At 37.9% G+C, this 23,868-nt stretch overlaps 2 protein-coding genes and 1 long non-coding RNA gene across 3 annotated transcripts in view; 2 read left to right on the top strand and 1 right to left on the bottom strand.

Annotated features, from left to right (window-relative positions):
- Window positions 1-2,169: 2,169 nt before the first annotated feature.
- Window positions 2,170-11,470, top strand: ccnf (cyclin F). The gene is made up of 17 exons (XM_058410434.1): window positions 2,170-2,380; window positions 3,083-3,234; window positions 3,372-3,478; window positions 3,661-3,728; window positions 3,905-4,101; window positions 4,291-4,344; window positions 4,835-4,939; window positions 5,035-5,112; window positions 6,060-6,211; window positions 6,306-6,470; window positions 6,720-6,843; window positions 7,248-7,428; window positions 8,308-8,395; window positions 8,877-8,976; window positions 9,258-9,391; window positions 9,839-10,008; window positions 10,456-11,470. Exons 1-17 carry the CDS (start codon window positions 2,368-2,370, stop codon window positions 10,878-10,880), a joined length of 2,313 nt encoding a protein of 770 aa, XP_058266417.1. The 5' UTR covers window positions 2,170-2,367; the 3' UTR covers window positions 10,881-11,470.
- A 2,338-nt stretch (window positions 11,471-13,808) lies between these two features.
- The window catches only part of abca3b (ATP-binding cassette, sub-family A (ABC1), member 3b), a 38,294-nt gene continuing 28,234 nt past the window's right edge, over window positions 13,809-23,868 (top strand). The window contains exons 1-5 of the mRNA XM_058410373.1: window positions 13,809-14,064; window positions 16,728-16,809; window positions 20,811-21,066; window positions 23,101-23,228; window positions 23,588-23,753. Coding sequence (XP_058266356.1) covers window positions 16,756-16,809; window positions 20,811-21,066; window positions 23,101-23,228; window positions 23,588-23,753 — 604 coding nt within the window. The 5' untranslated portion in view covers window positions 13,809-14,064; window positions 16,728-16,755. The remainder of the gene's footprint in view (window positions 14,065-16,727; window positions 16,810-20,810; window positions 21,067-23,100; window positions 23,229-23,587; window positions 23,754-23,868) is intronic.
- Window positions 17,713-20,301, bottom strand: LOC131366342 (uncharacterized). Its single transcript, XR_009206796.1, has 3 exons — window positions 20,094-20,301; window positions 19,266-19,386; window positions 17,713-17,869 (listed from the first exon to the last, which is right to left on the bottom strand). It is a non-coding gene; the product is annotated as an uncharacterized LOC131366342 (long non-coding RNA).

The following is a 23,868-nucleotide window of genomic DNA, read 5'->3' as shown; positions in this document are numbered from 1 at the left end:
TTATCATTTTTTTTTAAATAATAATATAAAAGTGTACACACTTCACTCACTGATACATTAATTGTTGTCAAATCAGTGATGTCAATTTGAAAAGAACATTATTAAAAATACAAACACCATGTATAGTATAATTTTTTTTTTTTTTTGCATGCTTGTTAATGGAGCACAGAAATATTTTTGTAGAAATTGTGCTATATCAAGATAGGTAATGTCGGTCCTATGGAGCCGCTCCCCTGCAGAGTTTAGCTCCAACCGTATTCAAGCACACCTGAACAAGCTAATTAAAGTCTTCAGGAATACTAAGGCTATAGACAGGTATGTTTTGTTTTTTTTTTCTCCTAAGGGTTGAAGCTAAAATCTGCAGGACAGCAGCTCTCCAGGATTGACATTGCCTACCCCTGTGACTTTATACTATAAATAAAGCAGCTCAGGTATCCCCTTATAGATAAAAATGACAACTTAATGATTTTTTTTTATTTGAATTGTGTTTTATTTAGAGACACTGTACTCATTGTCCAGAACATTATTATTCTTTTAATCAGTAATATAAATAAATAAACACAATATAATTCAAATCACCACTTTGCCTTCTTTCAAAGCATGTCTGGCTAATTCAAAATAAATACAATAATAAAATAATCCAAAGTGAAAAAGGCTGAAACACTAGCAGCAGAACCTTGTTAGAACCTTGTTGTGATGGACCCACCGCTGCACTCTCTGAGACTGTAATGTACTGTACAGTACACACATAGATTTCATATTATTCTTCATATTTTATTTCTTAAAAATTGCATTATTATTGTTAACATTGTTTCTCTTATCACAAAACACAACATCGCCATGTTCTCACCTGCTCTCTTGTTTTCTTTTCCTATTCTCTCTCTCTCTCTCTCTCTCTTTTCTTTTTTGGTAGTCCAAAATAAAATGTTTGGACATTGTGCATATTGGACACTTGCCCGCTCGGCACTCGCTTAGTTCTGACTGCCGAATCCACTCTCCAGTGCTCCCTCACAGCCAATTATCATTTGGCATTGTTCTTTAATGACCAATTAAATCATTCAAATTTGCGTGCACGCTGTTCCCACAAACGTGAGGTGTCCACACAAACTTGTGGGTGTGCCGAATCTTGTTAAAACAGCAAGGATCAGAATATTGTGTGCAAGGGCAAGCACTGTACACTCAATTTCACATTAATAATAATACTGTTTGGGGATCTTTGAGGGCAAGGCCGGCCAGGGCCCCTCATATGCCACTGATGCCAGGGCCCTATGCACTCAGTCTCCCTTTCCACTTACGACGCCCCTGGCTGGAAGTACTGGAGTGGGCTCCAGTCTCTATGGCTTAGTACAGATTCATCCCTTGTAATCACACACTCATACAACACAGGCATGAACCTTAGGAGAAAGACGAAGCACACAGTTAAAGTTGTAAAATGCTGAAGAGCTCACCTGAGAATAGATGTGAACCTTATTTCATACGATCATCTTAGAATGTTTAGTTCAGAAATAAAATATTGGGAGCTATTTCCTGAAACTCAGTAGGAATTTTTTAATATATATATTTTTTGAATTGATTAATGTGTTGTATATTATTGAAAGTGAACTGTCAGAAACAGGAACACTAACCGGTTCACTAGATGCAGCTTGTAACTATGACATGCAGTGGTAATCTGGAGCATGTCTGGAATATTTGCCAGGATCTACTGTTATTTTCTCGGGTTAAATCAGATTTCTGTCATATATTCCTCTACATCCTGTGTCCAGCTCTTGGTCAATGTCTTCCACATTTGGAAATTAGTCTAAAAGCTACATGTTTGTAATAAGCGCCTATTATGCAGAAATAAATATTTAAATATCATTTAAAAATATATATGCATAATATTTATGGTTCATTTCTAGTGAATGTATGATACACTTATTAAACTCTATATAACTCCTGAAAAGAGCTAATACTGATGTAGGAAATAGGAAGCGCACAATTCGAAATAGCATCATTCCGCCCAATCAGCGAGGTGCTTTTAATTATTCATAAAATAAACCAATCGCATGTCGACTTTTAGGAACGACCAAATCAGCGTGAGGCAGAGCTCTATGTGGGCGTGATCGTGTTCTAACCAATGAGCCGGCGAAGTTGATGTTTAAACTGTTGCGCGCGGGCGGTGCTAATCGCTTTAGGGGAGGATCCATAATTCAAGCTGTGTGTGTGTGTGGTTAAAGCAGTCTCTAACACTTAACTCTTCTGCAAGCTAACAGCTTCCAACAATTAACAGGAGAAAATAAGTAATAATAATTAATTAAACTAACCAGTTTGTGTATTTATTAACTTCAGGGAGTGTTGTCTGTGGCAGCGGAACGAGCTTGTCTTGAAATGAAAGCGGGCGGTGAGTATATTCCTAAAGCGGTTAGCTCTCTAGCTAGCTTTAGGTCCAGGTTTATTGGTATATAGGAAGTTAATAAACCTTTCCTCCATATATATGTTTATATTATAGATAAACTGTGTGTTCGCTTGGCATTGTGTCTAGAGTTAAACTGTAAAGTGTGTAGCTCGCAGTGTATTTAACATTAATCTTCTTTATACAGGAACGATGCTAAAGTGACTTTTTTTAGCGACTAGGCTTCTTTTTCTATAACTTGTTTATTTATAAGAGCATGGGTGTTAATACCTGGAGTATTTATAGATGACTAGCTGGTTAATTTAACTTCAGTGTTCATGATGTTAATAAGCATCATTAGTGTAGATAAAGGAGCTAGGTTTAGTCGAGTTTTAATCTCCCAAGGAGGGAAAATTAGGCGCTGATCTTCTACTAACTGTTAGTGTCCTGACTCACTCATTTATCAGCTGTAGAAATAAATTAGCTTTTCACGCTAGACTTGAGATACAATTACCATGATGAATAGGAATTATGTATTATTATTAGTTTATGGCAGATTTGTCGAGTTAAGGATGCAACCACTTCTCATGGCGAGATGAATTGAATCTGACTAGGGAAGAAGAAAAGCCCATTGATTTGTCTAGGCTTTGTTGAACACCATTTCATCTGCAGTATGTTTACTTTAAAGATTTTTCTTCTGTCCATTTGTAGTGCTACACTGTCGATGCCATAAATGTTCTCTGCCTGCGAGGAAGCGGGTCCGAAAGCAGGTCTCCTCTCTGGGCCTCCTGTCTTTACCTGAAGAGGTGCTGCTTTGTGTCCTCCAGTGTCTCTCTGCTGAAGACCTGCTCTCCGTCAGAGCCGTGAGTCACCTCTCATCATCCACCCGCGTAGTCACTGTCCCCTTTTTTTTTTTGTGCAAGTTTTTAACTGCAGAATTATTTCTTAACAGTGATCTTCCTGCCAGCATCCATACTTATTTTGTTTGTCTTCTCTGTAGGTGCACTCCAATCTTCGTAATATCATTGATAACAACTCGAGTGTTTGGGCACGGGTCAGCTTTAAGGACCGCTGGCCAGCTCCGGACACTGTATGGCTGTTTGAGAGGTAGCTGTTAATAACACAACAGCCTGTTTAATAATACTAGAACTATATTTTTTTTAGTGTTAGTCAACTAACTCATCTGATGTGTTTCTAGTAGTGCAAATCTTTCATAACTGAGAAGGGAAATTAAATCACATCTTCATGTTTGAGTTCATTTAATCATTTGTCTTTGGTCTTATCATCAGGGCTGCAGAGAAAGGAAATTTTGAGGCTGCAGTAAAACTAGGAATTGCGTATTTGTACAACGAAGGACGTAAGTTTTTATTATTTTTTTTATTTTTTATATATATAAACATGTAGATCAAGCTGCATCACTAGATTGATTGGTTAATTCTTTGATTCACTGATTAGATTGAGCTTTCATTCATTAACATCAAAGAGCTGTTTAAAGTTGATCAAAGCTGCCTGACTGTTCTTGCTTCTCTCTAGCATCACTCGGCGATGAGGGTCGGGCTGATCTCTGTGGCAGGATGGCTGCCAAATACTTCACCCTGGCTGAGCGTGTGCGCTCACCACTGGCCGATCCCTTCATCTGGCTCTTTATTCGGCCACCATGGTCTCCCTCGGGAAGCTGCTGCAAGGCTGTGGTGTATGAACACCTCAAAGCAGAGTGTGAGAGCAACTTGGTAAGGAAATCTGTACATGCACCTTCTTTACCAGCAGCATGTACACTATTACTAAAGTAAACTAAAGACAGCTTGACCTCCTGCACATTATCCTGGAATGTCCTTTATTGCTAAATAAAATGTATCTTTATGTATTATCAAAATCATTTCAGTTCTTCACTTTATCTGCACTGGGGTTTTTTTCTGCAGGAGAGAAAAGGAGCACTACTTCATTGCCTGGCTCGAGTCCTTGAGCTATCTGATGTAAGTGACTGATTAACTCGCACCCTGTATTTGTCACGTATAAGGGATTTGATTATTGGCAGAGGGTGAAACACCATAGTATGTCTGATAGCCACCATCAATCATTTTTTCATTCATCTTCAGTAATCCATCAGCCCTGGTTCACACTTTTTTTTTTTTTTTATAAAATCATGTTTAGACTACTGTAATTCCTTGTTCTGTGGCATCTTTAGTTAAAACCCTAAATAGAACTTCTGACATAGGATTCCTTATTCATTTAAACCCATTACAATTATATTTATATAAAGTCCAACTTTTTACTTTCAAAACACAACATGGCCTCAACTCAAGTGTCCAATTCTGATTTGCTCCTCAAGACCAGACTAATATTAGTACTTAAGGGGCTGTTTAGTGTAGTCTTGGATGGTCTTGGAAGCTAACATCTTGCTTATTTAGATGCGCTTTCCTTGCACTTGTTTTGATTTAATTTTGTGTTGTCCATTTGCGTCAGGATGAGGAGACCCGGTCATCAGCTCTTGCCATGTTGGAAAAGTCATCGTGCTGCGGCAGTGTGCAGAGCTCCTACCTCCTGTGGGAAAAAAATCGCCATACGGCTGTAAGAAGCCTCTTTATGTTTACAAATCAGTTCACACTTGATGGCTACTGATTGACCCTCACTGACCTATTTCCCCCCCCCCCCCTTCCCTTCAGATGGCTGACCCTGGACGGTATCTGGAGTGTGTGCGTGCTCTCCGGGACTATGCTGCCAAGGGCTACTGGGAAGCACAGGTGTGTCTGTGTGTCATTTTTCCTTATTTGTTGTTTTGTTTTGTTTGTGCGTCACCTTTTTATGTTCCTGTTTACCTCAAGGTCAGTTTCACCTGCACAGCCATTTTATTGCTGTTTCTATTTGAGTCAAAGAATAGTCAAGCTGCTTTGAACTTGAATAGGCTGTTTTTAGATCCTCGGTTACAGCAAAGCCATGATCTGAAATGAATGTTTTATTTCTGCTTTTGGAATTTGTGCCTTTCTCTATATTGCTTCCAAATGCCACTTCACATTTTATTTTCCCCTGCTGCTGTATTTTTGTAACGGATAAAGGAGGCAAAAAAATAGACCAGTAAAATGAGTAAATGTACATAGTTACAAAATTACATGCAAGATATGTCAAGACATTACAATAAGGCACAACTGGAATGCAGACCATTGAGGCACACTTTGAATTTTTAGGTATTGTGATTTGTCTGCTCTAGTTAGGTGTGATAGAAGCTGCCCAACCCAAGTCACTGTTTATCAATATTTATGGGTTCTTTACAAGTGACACCAGCAGTATAAATTCCTTGCAACTATTTAGAAACAACCTTGGCATATTAAATCTAAAAAAAAGTCTCACAAAAATGCAATAATGTCACCATATTTAACTATATACAAATTAGCAACTGCTCACTTTTAATTGGCTCATTGTCCTCCATTCCATTTCATCATCCCTACCATTTCTCTTCATATCCTGTGCCTGTTTAGTGTCATGGTCCTAATAATCCATTCAGTGATCTGTGTCATTTCTGTCCTTATCTCACTTCAGCATGCTAAGTACAGCTGTGTGAATAATTCAATTCTGGACAAATGAGTTATTTTCGTTGCTCACGGTAGGCTTTGCCAAAAAGCCTGTCAGCACAGTGGCATGGTTGATTTGTTATAGTTGAGCATAACAATTTACTTTGGATCTCATTTCTCAGTTGTCTTTAGCAAAGTCATGTGCCAGTGGCAATCCTCTGGGTTTGGGGCCTCAGGCCTGTGCTGACCTCGTGGCTCAACTCTTTGTTTCCTGTCCATCACCTCCACGACGGTCTGACAGCCCACACAAAGAAGGCATCAATGACACTATGAGGTACTACCAATATCTTATTTTAAATGCTCCCTTTGTTCTACTGATATTTGCAAAGATGTTTAGTGTGCTCACTTGGGGCATTTTCTTCTGTAAGGTACATCCTGGTCGACTGGCTGGTGGAAGTAGCCACCATGAAGGAATTCTCCAGCCTGGCTTTGCATGTGACTGTAAGTTGTGTGGACCGCTACCTGGCCCGACGCTCTGTGCCCAAGGCTAGGTTACAGCTTCTGGGTATTGCCTGCATGGTCATATGCACACGGTGAGATCCTGCACATAATATAGTGTGTGTGTGTGTATATATAGTATTTTTTTAATTTTTTTTTAATTTATTTATTTTTTTATAGATGCTTAGTCTACTAGAATGGAAAAGAAAAACTGTCTGGCTTTTAAGATGTGTACAAATCTACAGGGACAGCTTGGCTGAGAAATAACTGTGCTGACCTGAGATTGTTTGCCTCTCAGTAGCTTGAAATATAATAATAATAAAAAAAATTCTTTTTCTTTCCAGGTATATTAGTAAAGAAATTCTGACCATTCGAGAGGCTGTGTGGCTCACTGACAACACATATCAGTATGAGGACTTGGTCAGGATGATGGGGGAGGTCATCTCTGTGCTGGAGGGGAAGATCCGAGTGAGTGATTTTTGTTCGTAATAGTCTGTCTACTTGGCTGCCATCTGGACAACAGCAATATGTCTTTCCATAAGCCCAAGCACTTATCTCCTTAATTCCCCAAACACTGGCAGCTATGGCTTTTCAGAAACAGATTTAAAATCATGGTTAAAAATGTGCTCTTGTGTTCCTACACATCTAAACAACATTCTGGCATGTTTGTCCACATAAATCTACAGCACTGGGCACGTTCTCTGGCCCACTGATGCATGCCACCCCTGTATGTCAGAGTGAATAACACAACAGAAAGCTGGCTTTTACACTATGTATTATAGTTGGTTTTTAAACATGCACCCAATGTTTTGTTTCTGGTATACGTACAATAAATGTGTTTAAATATTTAATATGCATGTGCATTATTCCAGACTCCCACTCTGCTGGACTATGGTGAGGTACTGCAGTCACTACTGCCCATGCATCGCCGCTCTGCTCATCTCTTCAGCTACATCTGTGAACTGTCTCTGCTCTTCTCCCCCCTCATGATGCCTGGTCCTGCTCGCCTCGCCAGCGCCATCCTGCTGCTTACCAGAGCACTGCACAACTACGGTAAGGGTTTTCATTACTTCCTGTCCTTCCTTTGTTCTGTTGGTATTGAATGTGTTATGGTGTCCTGTATTGTAGATCAGAAACGTCTTCCATTTATTGTAGCACAGATCTGTTTTTTTTTTTTTTTTTCTATTCCTTGGCATAAGACGATAAATCTTATATTTACTCAGTTTTTATTCTGGTGTTTTCTACTCACATAACCCAAATGTCACGAGAGACATTTTGAAACGTTTACATCATATTCATGTTCTTTTGCATATTTGAATTTCAAATTGACTTTATATGCAAGTTATCCAGCAGCATTGAATTCTCAAATCTGATTAGTCAGAAGGTGGTGAGCAATTTTCAAGATCCTCAGACTAAGGTGCTGAAAACTGAGTAAGGAAAATGAAAACCTTTTATTAATGTGTTTGTAATGTGTTATTATTTCTGTAATAACAGCTAATTCAGAGACACTTATATAGTTCAGTGATCCAATTAATCTCATTCTCATGGTTTGTTTATTTATTTATTTATTTATTTATTTTTTTAGAACAGCATACCTTGTCATGTTTAATTTTACTTTACATTTAGTTTCCATTCAGTTCAGGTACTTGGTCAGTTAGAGTGAGATCCATACTAACTTGGCAATAACTATAATAGAATTTGATGGAATTCTTTAATACTCTAATGGATTTTTGTTATTCTGATTCCACATTATCAAAATGACCAATGCACTGATCTAAAAAGCGTGACAAATGTACTTTAGAAGACATTAGTATTAGACATTTCCTAGTATAATTGTAACCATAAACGCTTGCTCATTGTTAGCCGGTTTGCTTAGTTGTCCTTTCCAGTGTCTGTAGAAGTGAATTTATCTTTCTCCTCCTGTGTTCACAGCTCCTGTATGGCCGAAACAGCTTGTGGAGAGCACAGGCTTTACTAAACAGGACCTGGTGCCCTGTGCTCTGCTCATCTATATCAAGTGGTGAGTTCTCATGCTTGTTTAAAATTGTGCTTATTTTGTATATATTCACTTTCTTTAATCCAACTTGACTACAAGGTCTTCTCAATTCTAAATGTTTTGTTCTACCAGAGGTAGATAAATATTATCTGTAACTGATTGCTGGTTTAAACTCTTTAAAGTATTTGTGTAATTTCCCCAAAGGTTTAGGTTTTTTTCATGTAAAATAAAATGCAGCAAATATGAAAATATAAATCGCTTGAGTAATGAAATCCTACTACTAGTTATACAATTATTTTTCCCTAATTAAAAAGTAAATATAATTTAGACTTAAATGACTGGATTTAGACCAGTGCAACAGTCATTTCTAAATTAACTATGAAGCAGTGCAGTGTGGTTTGCAAATTGTTTAATGTTTAAATCAAGCACAAAGAGTACACTGGAAAGAATCCGCAGCCCAATGTACCATAAGCTTGCTTTTTGTAATTCATTTTCCCTCTTGTAGCTTCAGCCAGGATGTGCCAAAAGATTACAGACAAGTGTCCTTAACCGGTGTTAAGCAGAGGTTTGAAAGTGACTCCTACCAACATATAAGCAAGGACACAGTGAGTATTATTGTTACCAGAACACTGTGCCTAATTTCAATGAATATCTGCATGATTTTGTTGTTGTCTTAACAGTGCTTTGAGACATTAGTCCTATTTCTGAAATGGTTCATGAAGTCCCAATCAGTTGGCTTATGACAAAACACAAAGGCTACCATGTTTATGATGTGAATCATTAACCCTAGACTTCTTACCCTAATATCAAGATCTTTAACAGTCATATTTACCAATGTTGCAATATCATACTTGGTGATTCATATTTGGGTGTTCTTGGTTCACAGGTAATGGACTTTAAGGAACTGTGCCAGGTGCTGGAGGTTCCAGAGGTGGAGCCTAAAATTGAGCATCCTAGTGCTAACAACCAATCTGCAGACATCCACACTTTCCTGGCTTCTCCATCCAGTAACAGCAAGAGGTACATTAATTATTCAATAGATAATTACTATAAAAACATGACCCTAATTAAATTCTGTCCACATGAACTATGTGTTAAATATCTTTGTCCACATGAAAACAAAAACGCCCTATTACGTGCCGTCAGGAGCATGCCTAGACAAAATGTCATCACCGGTTCAAATTAGTTAAAATTTTAACTATCATTTATATTTACTATGATGTATTTTTTCTTGTATCAGTGGACCTTCATTACAACATTTTAAATTTAGCTGAATGTCTTGGAAACTAGTCTTAAGGCACAGTGTTGATATTAGCAGCAATATACAGAAGACTCAAGTTCTACCATGTCTTTAGAGAATTCTTTACAAATCCTGTACCTGTCACGTGAAAACTGCTGTGACGTTTGACAAAAGCCGTCTTGATCTTTTTAATTTAATTGTTAATTTCTCTCGCCTTACCTTTGCAGGCGAGAGAATAGCATGCATACCAATCGAGGCAGCTTTGTGGCCACACCCACAGCTGAGCTGTCTAATCAAGAGGAAACCCTTGTGGGTGACATCCTAGACTGGAGCCTTGATGCTTCTTGCTCAGGATATGAGGGAGATCAGGACAGTGATGGAGAGAAGGAGTGTGAAGGTGAGTAAACAAACAGGTTTTTAAAAATGTCTTAAACTGGACTATTTTATACTTTTCAACAGAACCACCAAAGGTCAATAAAATATACAAAGGATTAATTAAAGAACACAGCGAGGCTGATTTCTTTGTAGCTCAGACTGTAGATACACTTGGCTCAACACTGATAACCAGAACTGTAAGATTAGTGGGGAGTTTATTTATTTTCTTTTTTTAAATCAAATTAATTATTACAAATTTTTGCCTTTTTTTTATTTAAAAGAAAATGCATGCATTATGAACTCGAACCACTTAAACATTTTAAAAGCAATTTGCTTTGTGTGTGTGAAGTTTGTCCATAAATCATTCTTGTTGGGTTATGGAAGAGATGCGATATGGTCTTACAAATGAATAATGATAAATATAATACCAGAAAAGTATGAGTAATATGAGAATGTTTTGTTTCCACAGTTTCAGTCTTCTCAGTTCAGCTACCACTGTGCGTGCAGTCTGCTGATGTACGGCTGCACTGCAGTGCTCTCTCTAGCGATGAAGAAAACATGGGTGAGCCTGCTGCCTCCTGCTCTTCCTTTTCTTCCAAACGGCCACTCCGCATCAACCTCCATAGCTCTGGATACTCTTCTGTCCAGAGCAGCAGTCCCTCCACTGTCTCTTCTTCTTCCCTGGTCCCTTGCCATCTTTCCCCAGTAAGCCTGGCACCAGCGTCATTGCCTGCCTCACCCGGCTTCCGTCTGCTAGTGCCCATGCAGAGACCCTGTGGTTCCACCCATCGGCAGGTAAAGAGGAAGAACACGGCGGCCCACAGTGGTGGAGAGATGGAGATGGAAAGGGAAGATGAGCTCTCTGCTGATGAACAGGCTTTCCTTAGCTTGTGATGGAACAGTTGGCTCCCACAGCCGTGTTTGAGAGTACGGGTGCCACTTCTAAACTTTGTGCCTCTGAGAAGCAATCAAATGGCAGCTTTTCAAATCTTGTCCACTGTGAGCTTTAAAGGAATGTCCAACATTTACATTGCTAACAATCAATAAGAGGTCATTGGGAACCAGTTAGCATTATGTAAATAAACGTTTGCTAACTGGCCTTACCAGTTTTTATTCATTGTTAGCGTTTATATATTTGGATAAGTGTCCCATTATGACAAAGGGAAAGTGAGGAAGAACAACACTGATCCTGCTCAGATCCTGTCTGCTTCACCGTGTGTTACATTATGTGTAGAAGACTTTGGGAACACTTCCTCTACAAGGTCACTTGCTGAATCATTTTGCAACAATTAAACCACTGGAATTCTTGAAAACAAGGTCTACTTGTGAACCTGTGTGCCTTGGTGAGACCTGAGCCAAATGAAGAGACTATTACAGCAACCTCACATTTCATCCACCATAAAAAATAAAAACTCTCTCAGAATTTACATTCGTATGGTTGTGTGTGTGTATGTGTTTATATATATATATATATATATATATAAATAAATATATATATATATATATATATATATATATATATATATATATATATATATTTATAAATAAATATAAATATTTTTTTTTTTTTTTTTTTTTTTTTTACTGGACAGGACGACTTTAAATATCCAGGTACTGAGAGCCGTCAAAATACAACTTTCATTTAACTCTCTTCAGGGCACTGATTTGTTTTTTGGACTGCTGTTATGTGGATGAGTAAGTTATACTTTACATTGTTTTGTATGTATATACGCTTATGTGCCTTTTCCATCATTGTAATGATTTGTGTCTTGTGCCATGTTCTGAATGCCAAAGGTGTTGTCACTATTTTCAAGTGTGGTCAAGTTATTATGCTTGTACTGTAACATTTCATACAGCATACATCCTACAAACAGTGCTGACTGTGATAGCATTATTTCACCTGTGATACGTTTTTTAACATTATGGAATAACACAGGAACTGTGTTACAACATGCTTAGTTTCAGGATTTAAGAATTTTAATGCACAACATCAGACATGTTTCATCATAACCTCAAATGAAGCAAAGCACTTTTTACATTACAACACTGGAGAAGCAGTGTTCTTTATCAGCTGTGTATGATTGTGGAAAAATCAATTACGTGTGTGTTATTCAGTGCTCTACAAGTAGAAATGTTCCTGTATTTCAGAAACATCACAACCCATGAAATGCTTTTTAATGCATCTGTTCAGTACTGTAACTTAATTTTTTAACTGTAACTGATTTTCAGATCTTTGTATATGTATGAAGCTGTGAAAAACCACTACTTGAAACCTATAGATGTTTGAGATGTGTTTTCAAAAATAAAATAATGCTGCAGAAAGATTGTTTTTCATCTGATTTCAGTAGAATGGATTTCCTCCAGGCTAAATAGCAATAAGCCACACACAAATATATATTTAAACAGTTTCACATTTGGTTAAAATGTAAGGATATGGAATTGATTGTAAATGCTGTCCTTTGGACAAAAGGAGGGCAAGACAAAGGAAGCTCAGACTGTCATTACATTAACAGTATTTGGCAGACAGCCTTATGCAGAATTACTAACATTTATCTCTCTCTCTTTTGGCCAGTTAAGTGTTAGGAACCTTGCCTAGCAGTGGCAGCATGGCAGTGTTGGGATTTAAACCCACAATTAATTATGTTTTACTTTAATAAATCACTTTGAAGCTAATTTTCTAATCTAAGATGTTCACACCCATCGTGAAATATCTTTCAAAGTTTTCCTTGCCCTACACATTCCTGTGTAATATAATGTGGCTATGTTAGCAAATAACATTTGGTTATCATGTTCAATATATCACTCAGTTAACAGTCTCTTTGGGGATCTGGAGCCTTTCCAATGAGCCATGGCAGTGCATCCCATACACACACATATTCAAATCTAGTAGCATTTTAATATACATCTACTAGCATATTTTTGAACGGAAGGATAAACTAAACATCTTGGAAGAACCACAGAGATAAAATGCTCTACATGGACAGTAACCCAGGTCAGGATCAAGCCATGGAGCTGTAGGGTGGCACCACAAACCACAAACCACTGCCACCAGTACAATGCAACATCTAATTAATTAGGTTTTTCCAGTTTTCCACTATACGAACTTAATATAACAGTCACTTCCTCACACTCACCTCACCAGGGTTTTTCTTAAAGTTAATAAGACAAAAACAAACTTTCCTGAGGACCTATCTGTGATGGAAAACACTCTGGTCATGCTGACACTGGAGACACCTTCCCGAAAGTTTTAAATAAATGTCTCCTTGCAGTTCACCATATCAGCAACTATACTGTCTGTTAAATAACAACATATTTTTATCCGTTTATTATTACTTCGATTATGTGGAGTGTCTGTCATGCAAATCCCATGAAATTGGCTATTTCTAGAAACGACATCCTATTAAAAGCAGTGAATTAATATTCACCTACTGTCAGAGCTCCAGTTATAAAAAAAAAGATTAAATAGTGCTGTGGTATAATACATTAATCCAAAGATTATTCAATTTTCTTCGGAATACTCCATGATTCCTGAGTGAGTACAGCACTGTAGCACACTGCCTGCTGGTGTGTGTCTGTGTGTGTGTTGGGTTTTCTTACATATACTACCGTGAGACAATGACGTCACCTAAAATGTGTCCTGCACGACACGTTTTTTATGAGTAACAGTCCGTCTCGACAAGCGGCACAATAAATAAATAATTTTTACAATAAACACATTATACTTGCAGTGGATTGTTTACAATATATTAGATCAGATATTAAGGCATAGTTTTTAAGGTCACGGACTACTGCTGGTCACGTGACGTCAGCGGGCCTATCACGTGACTTCATTTGTTGACTGTTCGTGGAATCATCGCAGACCGGCGCAATGTCATTCCTCAAGATCCGATATTTTCTAACATGATGTCAGACAACGGATCTTCTTAAAACAACCCAGACGCATGAACATCTGTCCGGATGATCAGGCGGGAGAAGCACGTCGTTGTTTAATGTGTTTATCTTGAAAGAAGGGATATTTTTTTTGCCAACTCGGCCGAGAAGACAGCTCATGAAGTTCTTGCAGGCCTTTCGTACGAAGGTAATGACACATTACACTGGGCTCCTCTCTTTAAGCGTTATCTCTCACTGTGATCAAGAGGCAGTCAAACATGGCAGTGTACACCTCTCTCTCTCTCTCTCTCTGTCTCTCTGTCTCTAACACACACACACACTCGCCCTCACCCCCATTGTTCAGTGTGTCTGCTCTGGAGGAAGACAGCGCTGTGTGTGTTTTCGTTTCTTAGCCGTCGACTGTAGCTCAGCTCTCAGGCAGCTCGGCCTGTATTTTGCTTAAATACAGTTTATGGGATATTTAGTTCAAATGTAAAACAAGTAACACATTTTAATGTCATGCAATGTTATCAGTGATTTAGTTGTTTTTTTCCCCCGATCAAGTTCTATGTATCCGCAAGCGTTTGCACCAGGGTCTGCTCACTGTCGCTGGATTTTACACAGAGTCTTAATCGTTTGTGTGATTTTCCAAATTCAGTTTAATTATATTTGTATAACACTCAGAACAATAGACAGCTTTACAGAATTTCAGGCCTTGGTTGTTATTTACATCCCTAATGAGGAAGCAGTTAATGCTGTATTATGACCAGGTAGGCGACGTCATTTGGACACAACACCCTATCACAGTGCATTATGGGCTTCCTGGTGTGCATCTCTTCAGCTCTTTCAAACGAGTACAAAATGACAAATCTCCCAGAATAGTGCACTGGATAGTGAACAGGGTGTGGTATTACATACATGCCACATCCTGAGCATCTGCACCAACCTGACATGAGATCTTCTGATGGTTGTTTTTGTTATTTCTGCTCCTTTTATCCTTCTGTCTATACTGTTTATACTGTTAAATTGTGTGGCTTTTTTTAATTAAGTAAAAAAAGAGAGAGAGAGATCTGATGGTGAAAGATTTTAGTCATTTCACATAATCCAAAGATCATAATTTAAACTTAATGGTTAAAATAATATAATGTAGTCATTAAAATATTTAATGGCTCCCATAATCTCCCATCACAAGTGTTATGTGATTTTAAATCTGCACCTTAAAACACAATAAATGTCTTTGAAATTTTTGTGATATAGTAGTGAGTAGTGATTCACTTTCTAGTTTGATGGACGGTGCTGTATTTTCACTATTCCCACGGGCACTTACAATAGCTTTTAACAGGAAAACAAAATCAGCAATCTCTAACATAATTGAATGTGGTAATATTTGTAGGTAGCTCCTAAAAACAAAAGAGAACGAACTCCATTTCCCACTCATTATTTTCCAGTGGTGGTCAGTTCCTGCAGTAAATTGCAGTACTAAACAAAAATGAAAATGTACTGAGATAAGCTTCCCTCCATGCAAAGGATGCATTTATTCCCTTATATTCCCTTAAAGATCTTTAATTATGTAGCCATTTAGCACTACCAGTATATTATTAATGCATGTTGAGTAAACAAATAATGTGAACATTATTTATCTTATTTGATGTGATGTTTAAGATTAAAGTCCTGAGTAGTGACATGTAAAATAATATTTAGACTTGGTAAAAAGCTCAGATGACAATAAGTGTAAGGTATTTTCTTATACATCTTGTTCAGCTTGTTGTGTAAAGGAAGTGTAACAAAACTCCACCCTGGAACATAGTACTGAAATATTTGCGATATGCTTAGAGATTCTTTTGCTAATATGTTGCTTGCAGTTGCATTGTTAATTGTCATTCCAGTCCGAAGTTTGCAATATCCAACCTAAGAGTCAAGTTTTGCTCTTAAGAACAAAAAAGAAAAATCTTTTTTCAGTCATCATTTTCCAGCATGTCATGTTAGTGAGAGGTCCAGTGGAATAGTGTAGTAGTGGAGACTGTAAACACAGAACTCAAAAATCCAAAATGCAATGCAGCTGCTCAATGCTCAGTGCTGAGAGACTCATAAATGAGTTAGGGCTGTGGTAGATCAGAAGGTTGTGAGTTCAAACCTGAGGTCCACCAACCTGTCACTGCTAGGAACTTGACTGAGCAGGGCTGGGCCCTGCTCAGTTGTATAAACATGGGATAAGATAAGGATACGGGTGTCTGCCAAATGCCAGAAATGTAAATGTTAGTGATCTCCGAGTACAATGCTGTTGATGGCAGTATTAGAATGAAAGTTAAAACTTTCAAATTTCAGCTGTTTGTGCAGAGTGTACAGATGATGAAGTGAGAGAGCTGGATAGTCTAAAGGATTAAAGCCCTGCTGCATCAGTCTCTTTATCTTGAAACAAGAGATAAATCCCACTGGCACTAAATCATTTAGAAATTCACTGCAGTTTTTCAAAGTGCATTGTGGGTAATATAGGAAGCAGTAAACCAAAATGAAAATGAACTAACATTAAAAAACTATCAAATCAGAATTTGACCAGAAGTTTTAGAGGTTTTTGTATTTTTTCCCCAAACGATAATGATAATGAACAGATCTTCAGAGATGATGAGTCAGGTGGGAATGTTAATTAAAAAATTATGACAGTATTAAAATACTACTGCAACCAATCATCATTTAAATATTAATATTGACAAGTGGAAAGTTCAGACTATATACATGGTTATATTTACTCAATCTATGCCTCTGTGAAAATGCCATTTCCAGAATTGAAAACATCCCAAAAAGAAAAGTGCAAACTGCTGAAAATAACTTTCCATGTTGTGTGTTTTTTTTTTTTTTTTTTTATCTTTCTAGGTTGGAAAGCAGTGTCTGTGAACTAAACATGGCTGTGTGGCGACAGTTTGGGCTGCTTCTCTGGAAGAACTATCTCCAGCAAGTGGGTCTTGATTTTTAATATGATTTTTTAATTTTGTGCATGTGAAATAACATCTAGTTGTATTGCTTTACACCTGAACAAATTAAGGCTGATGGTTCATAAACAAGAAATTGCTTCTAAAGAAGTAAAGATGATGCTTGTAGGACAAAAAAATACAACAGATTTTTTTTTTTTGCAAAGCCCAAATATTTAAACACTATATGTAAGACTTGGTGTTGTGTGTTATACACTTTAAGTGGCAGAATTTAAACATAGCCAGACAATTCAGAGCTGAGTCCATTACTCCTTCAAAGCAAATCTGTCTAATCTGCTAAAAGCGATCTACAAGGTAAGCTAATGCTTTATCTTATCAGCTGTTGGGGAGCAAAGAGGATTTTCATAGACAAACGGGAGATATCGCCTGTAAGCCTTTTAACCCTATGGAAAAGCTTGGCCAAGGATTCCCTTGCTTTGTACATTGACAAACAGATATATTTTAAAGGTTTATTATCAACAAAGTATATATATCTTGCATAAATCATAATAATTTGATGGAATCATGTATTTCTTGCAATGAACTCATTAACTACAGCAGTGTTCTATGTGAATTAAGTATGTAACCCTTGGGTGCAAGTAAGGTAAAATTGACATATTTATTTAATTATTCAGTATTCTGGTCAGTCATGGTGGAACGGTACATGATTTGGGAATTTATTGTGGATGGGATGCAGGTTTCATCACAGGACAGCATGCGCACAGACACAGCACAGTGTCTTCTAAATTACTAATTATTAAAATTAAGATATTAAACCTCTACCAAAAAACCTCCACCTCTACCACATATTATGCCAAACACAATTAGGCAGCTTTGTAAGTAGAACCAAAAGATTAAAGAAAGATATTGCTTAACAGCACATTTAAGGAAGCTTAAAGCTTAATATCCAAAATAAGTGTATGTCTGAATGGATGGGGGCCTTGCTTTGTTGGTTTGTTTATTAGGTCAGTGGTCATCCAATGATCTGCTGAGCAGTTCAGGTCAGCATTTTTTTTTTCAGAAGAGAGGAAGAAGACAGGAACAAGACTGTAACAGAGGATGTGAGAATGCCATTATTGATTGCTCTGACTGTCACAGAGAAAAACATCTGTTGTGCAAACCAACATCTTCCATTTGAGGTTGTTGTTAATAGTTTCAGGAATGATGAATCATGAAAGTTAAGTTTCATGAAGCCATGAAACAGTGGGCAAGGTGGTGCCATGGATTTCCAAATGTGGATGGATTTGCTTCCACACTAAGAGAAAGACTATTCAAAGTTGAGGGCTTTGTAGGAAACAGCTATGCCTCTGCTACAGTCTTCATTATTCTAGGTACTGATAGGGATCCTGTATTTTTGTTTATTTCTTTATTTTTATCAAAGGTGCTTGATTGTATTGAAGCTGGAGATGACATTGAAAAAGGGTTTTGATATAGATACAGAACTGCTATAGGTACTATTTTTGGGGACTATGACAATTTAGACTTTAAAGCAACTGGATATTTTGTATCTGCTTAAATATCAGTTTCATTACAGATTCATGGAGAGCTTGTTAGGGAGCAAGTTTAGATCAGGGGTTAGATGGGTAGGGACAGGAGGACTGACAGGACTGACTGGTATGTCTTGTTTAAAACACCATAGTTGCACCTCTGGGTTAACAGTCAAACAGTTGGGAATTTGAATGCTAGCATTACCAATCTGACCCATGATGGGCCTTTTAGTAAAGCTTTTAGTAAAACTGGTTTGGCTAGGGGCATTAAGACTGACCCTGCTCTCTGAACTCAGCACCATCTAAGCAGAATTTTATCCCATTTTCTCATATCCCTCCTACTAGTTTGCTCTTCACAAGACACCTGCGCAAGCACTCTTCTATTATGCCACTTGGTATCTTTTATTTACACTCCTACCTGCACACCTGCCATCAGGTTAAGTGGCAGCTACAGGCTTTTACTTCTCCTTTTCATGAGTATTTGTTAATAAAAATCAGTCACTGAAATGAAGAGGAGATAAATTAACATTTATAGTTTCTATTAATATAATTTATTATTATATTTTATGTTATGCTACAATGGCCTTGCCTGGGAGGCCTTGAAGCACTAAACAAATCACCTACATTATATCTTCCTTTTTTCAGTCAGTTAACAGAAATTGACTTGTGACTCATCTATTTGTAGAGTTAGGGATGTTTGGGAAAGTGTCTTAAATTTTCCTGTAAAATATTTGGCTATAGGTTCAGTTTTTTTGTTCTTCATTTACGCATGCACACAATCAATAAATCAATAGTGGAGTGAGTCACTGAAGCATCCTGCTTTGGCTGCCTCCTTCAACCAAGCACTGGGCCTAATAGGGGTTTGCAGTTACTGCAGTTTTAATTCGATTTAATTTGGTCCTGTATTTTTTAATTTTTTTTGTTAATTAGAGACATTTTAAGCTTTCTGAACTGACCATTCAGGAGTCCTGTGAGAAGACTTGTTATTTTCCCCCCAAGATGAGGCACGTTCTTTGTCCTCTGTCCTCTTGCTGGTGCATTCATCGTTGCTAGGAAACCAAGTTCAAGGGAGGATGGCTAGGAAACCCAAGAAGATTGAAAGAAAAAAGGGTTTATACAGAGGCTTGGATTTTGAAAACCAGGATTAATCAAGTGAATTAATCATTTTAAAAACACCCTGCTTACCTCTACATTTATAAATCAGTCTACTTATAGAACCGCATTGGTCCAAAATTTTAAGTTGTTATATGTTTAAATAGAAAATGAGTTATCATCTTAAGTATCAGCATGACCCACACCTGCCTTCAATTTATCACCTGAAGTAAGAGTCACTTCAACACTTCAAGCTTCAACCCCGTCTCTTCATCCAAACCGATCTCTGTTTGCTCATACATTAGTGTTATTCTTTTTTTTGTGGTGGATGTAAGGCAGTGCTACTGTGTATATCCATCATGACAGTCAGGTTTATGTCCATTTCACCGTGGCATAAATGATCCAACAAATGTGAAGGTGGTGATGCCTTGCTCCCAGAAGCACTGAATTATTCCTTTGCAGAGTTTAACACACAAAACACGTGTCAGTAGAAAAGACTACCCAAGCTTCCACAGGCCAAATACTCTGACTGCCCACAGTGGACATCATGAAAACCTGTAGAGTTAACCTATAGATAGCTACTGGTCCTGATAATGTACCAGGCCAGGTTATCAGGGAAGGTGATAATTCCCAGTCCAGTATCTCTGCCACCTAAATACTAAACAGAATACACCATATCTACTGGCATTTACCTGTCTGTGATGCACCTGGACAAAGCAGACAATTATTTGAAGATGTGGTTCCATAGACCTCAGTGCAGCATTCAGCAGAGTCATCCCACGGCAACTAAGGAAAGCTGAGCCAAAGATCATGTTTTCAACACCTCCCTCTTTCACTCCCAGTCGGATCAAGATCAGCAATACCACCTCCAGCACTACAGCACTACTTTGCAGGGCAGTGTGCTCAGTCAATTGCTATTCAACACCCTCTGCCTAGCCAAGAAGTTCAGTAGCATCTTCACTTCCTCTTAAGGTCTTAAGAGCTAACTCCCCCTGTCATACTTGCCACCTTCTACAGGGGAACAATAAAGAATATTTTGACCAGCAGTCAATTCATTCCCCAAAACTCTCACAACCTTCACTGCCCTTTGAATTGCTGCTATGGAACACTTTTACAATACTATGAGATGCTTTCTTACTGCTGATTTTTTCTCAATATTGCTGCTAAACATGTCCCCGTAGTCAGTAGATTATGATATAAAGATATTAAAGATAAAAATAGTTATTCCACATAACAATGTTCTGTTCTCATGTACTTAATTTGACACAAAAGACAGCCACAATAAACAGGTAAGTATTCTAGTGTGAGAGTTTATGCAGGAATATAGTCTAATGGTTTTTTTTTTTCACTTTATATATCTTCACTTTGTTTCTCTTATATTCTGTCTTGCACTCTCATTGTCCCTGCAGAAGCGTCAGATTTTGGTGACACTGGTGGAGATCACACTGCCCCTCCTGTTCTCCGTAATCCTGATTGTACTACGTCAGAAGGTGTCCTTTACTAACTACCCCAATGCCACACATTACGATAGCTTCTCACTGGAATGGCCACCTACTACCCTGCCTTCAAAATTGCAACTTGCCTATGTGCCTGCAAATTCCAGTGTAGTACGCCAGGTGGCTGAGGATGTCCAGCTCAGCCTGAAACATGGCTTCATCAGTGCAGGTGAGGCCACTACAGAGTTAAAACAGACTAATTATTCAGTCCGTGTTGTTTTCCACTTACCCACACAATGAGAACAGGTAGGTGATGGCTGGTTAATTGCCCCAGGTGTCATTTGACTTTTTAGAAACTGGGGAACTTTTGCAATTGACATATAGGTACCTGTTTTTACAAATAGCATTATGTGCCCCAACCCCTAATCACCCAAAGCAGAAACTACACAGAAGATTCCAGTATTTCATTATACTGTATGTATTGATTTTTTATTACACATATAATCTATAAATGTATCCTGCTTAGAGGCATGAATGCCCATGATGCTCTATAAATTATATTCTTATTGCTATACATGACTTCATTATTTTAAATTCCTGTAAGAAGGCCTGAAAGTGTGAAGATAATGAAATCTGGATAAATGGTGGGTCATAGTGGTTTAGTACTTTGTGCTGTGTGTAGTTAATGTACTGCATGGACTATGTATAGGGCATGCTATCAGACCATATTCTGCCTTCTGACTAACATCAACGAGGACTTTTTTTTTTTTTTTTTGCAAAAGGTGACTTTCATTTTTCTAATACAACAGAATTTCCGGTTGCTGAGAAATGAGCTGACTGCTATAGTATTTTTCTAGAAAAGAGGAAGGGAAAAGTGCTTATTTTCTTGATATTGCAGTTCAGTCCAGAGTGGATCATGTGATGGAGCAAGTTGTTTGGGTGAAACAAGCTGTGCATGATGCCCATGGATAATATTTCACTGCTTTTTTTAAGGGGTGGTGCCAAGTTGCAGGCTGAGCTTGTAGTTTATACCGCATGTGGAATTCACATACAGTTTCTTGTCAGGTGTTCAGCTCTTTTTCACTGAGCATGTGAAGTAACTAGTATTGGCATTTACCTACCTATGAAAAGCAGGTGTTACTTGTTGTTCCAGAACAAACGGAAATGAGGGAAATGAAGGGATGTGTCTCAGTCAAGACAGGTAAATTGGAAGCTATGAAAGCATAGAGAGCAGGCTAGTGTTTTTCCACAGAGGAGATCAAACTGTGGAACCTGTCTGTCCTCATTGTTTTGATTTTTTTCTGTCTTTTGGCTCAGGGCTGTAGCTCTGTTGGATAGCAGTTTTAGACTGCTTACATTCCCCATTCCTTTATTGCTTTCACTCACTCACTCACTCACTCACTCACTCACTCACTCACTCACTCACTCACTCACTCACTCACTCACTCACTCACTCACTCACTCACTCACTCACTCACTCACTCACTCTCTCTCTCTCTCTCTCTCTCTCTCTCATACACATACAAAAGTCTTAACTTGTCACAGAATCATTAGGTTTTGTATGAACAGTATATATTACCCAGCTCTAACCTTAAGAACCATGATTAGATTCATAGAGTGCATACAGTTGGAGGACCTGGTGAATGCTGAAACACATCTAAGCACAAAACTTTGCATTTTGTAACCCTGTCAATCCTTTAACTTCCCTAAAATATGTTGAGAATTAATGCTTTAACACCAGTAGATAGTTCCATTAGAAACCTTGGGAATTATTACCAGTGGCAAATAACATTTGGGGAACTTTAGGAATAGGTGCAGAACAGTAGGAATAGGTGGTGCACAACTTTGAGGCATCAGAATAAAAGAAAACTTGAGAGCAACAGCCCTTTATACTCACCAGCTCTCTATTTTACTAAAGCATATTTGAGTTACTTGTCCAAGTTCTACTTTTTTATTGTAATGAATTTAGTTAAATACTGGTTTTACAACACCTTTGTGCCATGATAATGCATGCTGTGTGTATGAAGTATGCCTCATTAGTGTCAAAACGAAACATCTTTAATTTAACAGTTAAATTAATGTTTTTGGGTTTTGAGTAATGTATTTTAAATTAAATGTGATTTACTAACACCTGATCCTTTAAGATACTTTATATTGAATAGCTATTAATCTTAGTATCCTTAGTGTCTGAGAATAATCAGTCAATGTTGAGTGAAATCCTGTAGTTTGCTCGCTATAGTTTGTTCTTGCTTTCCTTTACCAGTGCGTGGGTTTGAAACTGAGCAACAGTTTGAGGAGTTTGTGAAAACAGATCCTGAATCAGCAAAGATCCTGGCAGCAGTGGTGTTTGACCACTCCTTTACTCAAGATGATGAACCTCTTCCACTTCAGGTAAAGGTTTAGATCGATGCTTAAAGCATTAAGAATTTGAAGTATTTTGGAACTTGTTTTGAATGATTTCTTGTGTTTATCTACTCAGCCAACACAACTACTGTATGACCTTAGTGTTCACAGTGAAGCTGCAGTATTAACAGTAAATGCAAATTGGTTCCTTGGTGGAGATTCACAATGGTTCGAGAACTGTTTTTGGATTAGTTCTCTTTTTTTTTATTTCAGATTTTTTTATCAGTGCTCATGAGGGTTTCACGTCTTTTTCCCCCATTTTAATTCTGCCAGTAATTGCCTCCTGTTATTGCATTATACTTTTCTTCTTCTCGGCCCTGTTTTCTTACCCTTCTTTTTTCTTGCAGGTCAGATATCACCTGCGCTTCACCTATAGCCCCCGAAATGCTCCTACCAAAGAAAAATCAGAACTAAATCCAAACAATGACCTTGACTGGCACACTCTCAGCCTGTTCCCTCTCATTCAGCTACCTGGACCTCGAGAGCAGCATGACTTTCATGGGGGAACTCCAGGTCAGTGATTTAAATGCTTTGCCACTTTTGTTATTGTTTGGTTATTGCTGGAGTTAATTTTGATAAGTGAGCATTTATAAGGATTATTTTACAAAAGTTCAGTTCTCAACAAGTC

Source organism: Hemibagrus wyckioides, linkage group LG02 (genome assembly GCF_019097595.1).
Source record: "Hemibagrus wyckioides isolate EC202008001 linkage group LG02, SWU_Hwy_1.0, whole genome shotgun sequence".
In the NCBI taxonomy this organism is placed as follows: Eukaryota; Metazoa; Chordata; class Actinopteri; order Siluriformes; family Bagridae; genus Hemibagrus; species Hemibagrus wyckioides.
This window is presented reverse-complemented; position numbering and strand designations above follow the sequence as displayed.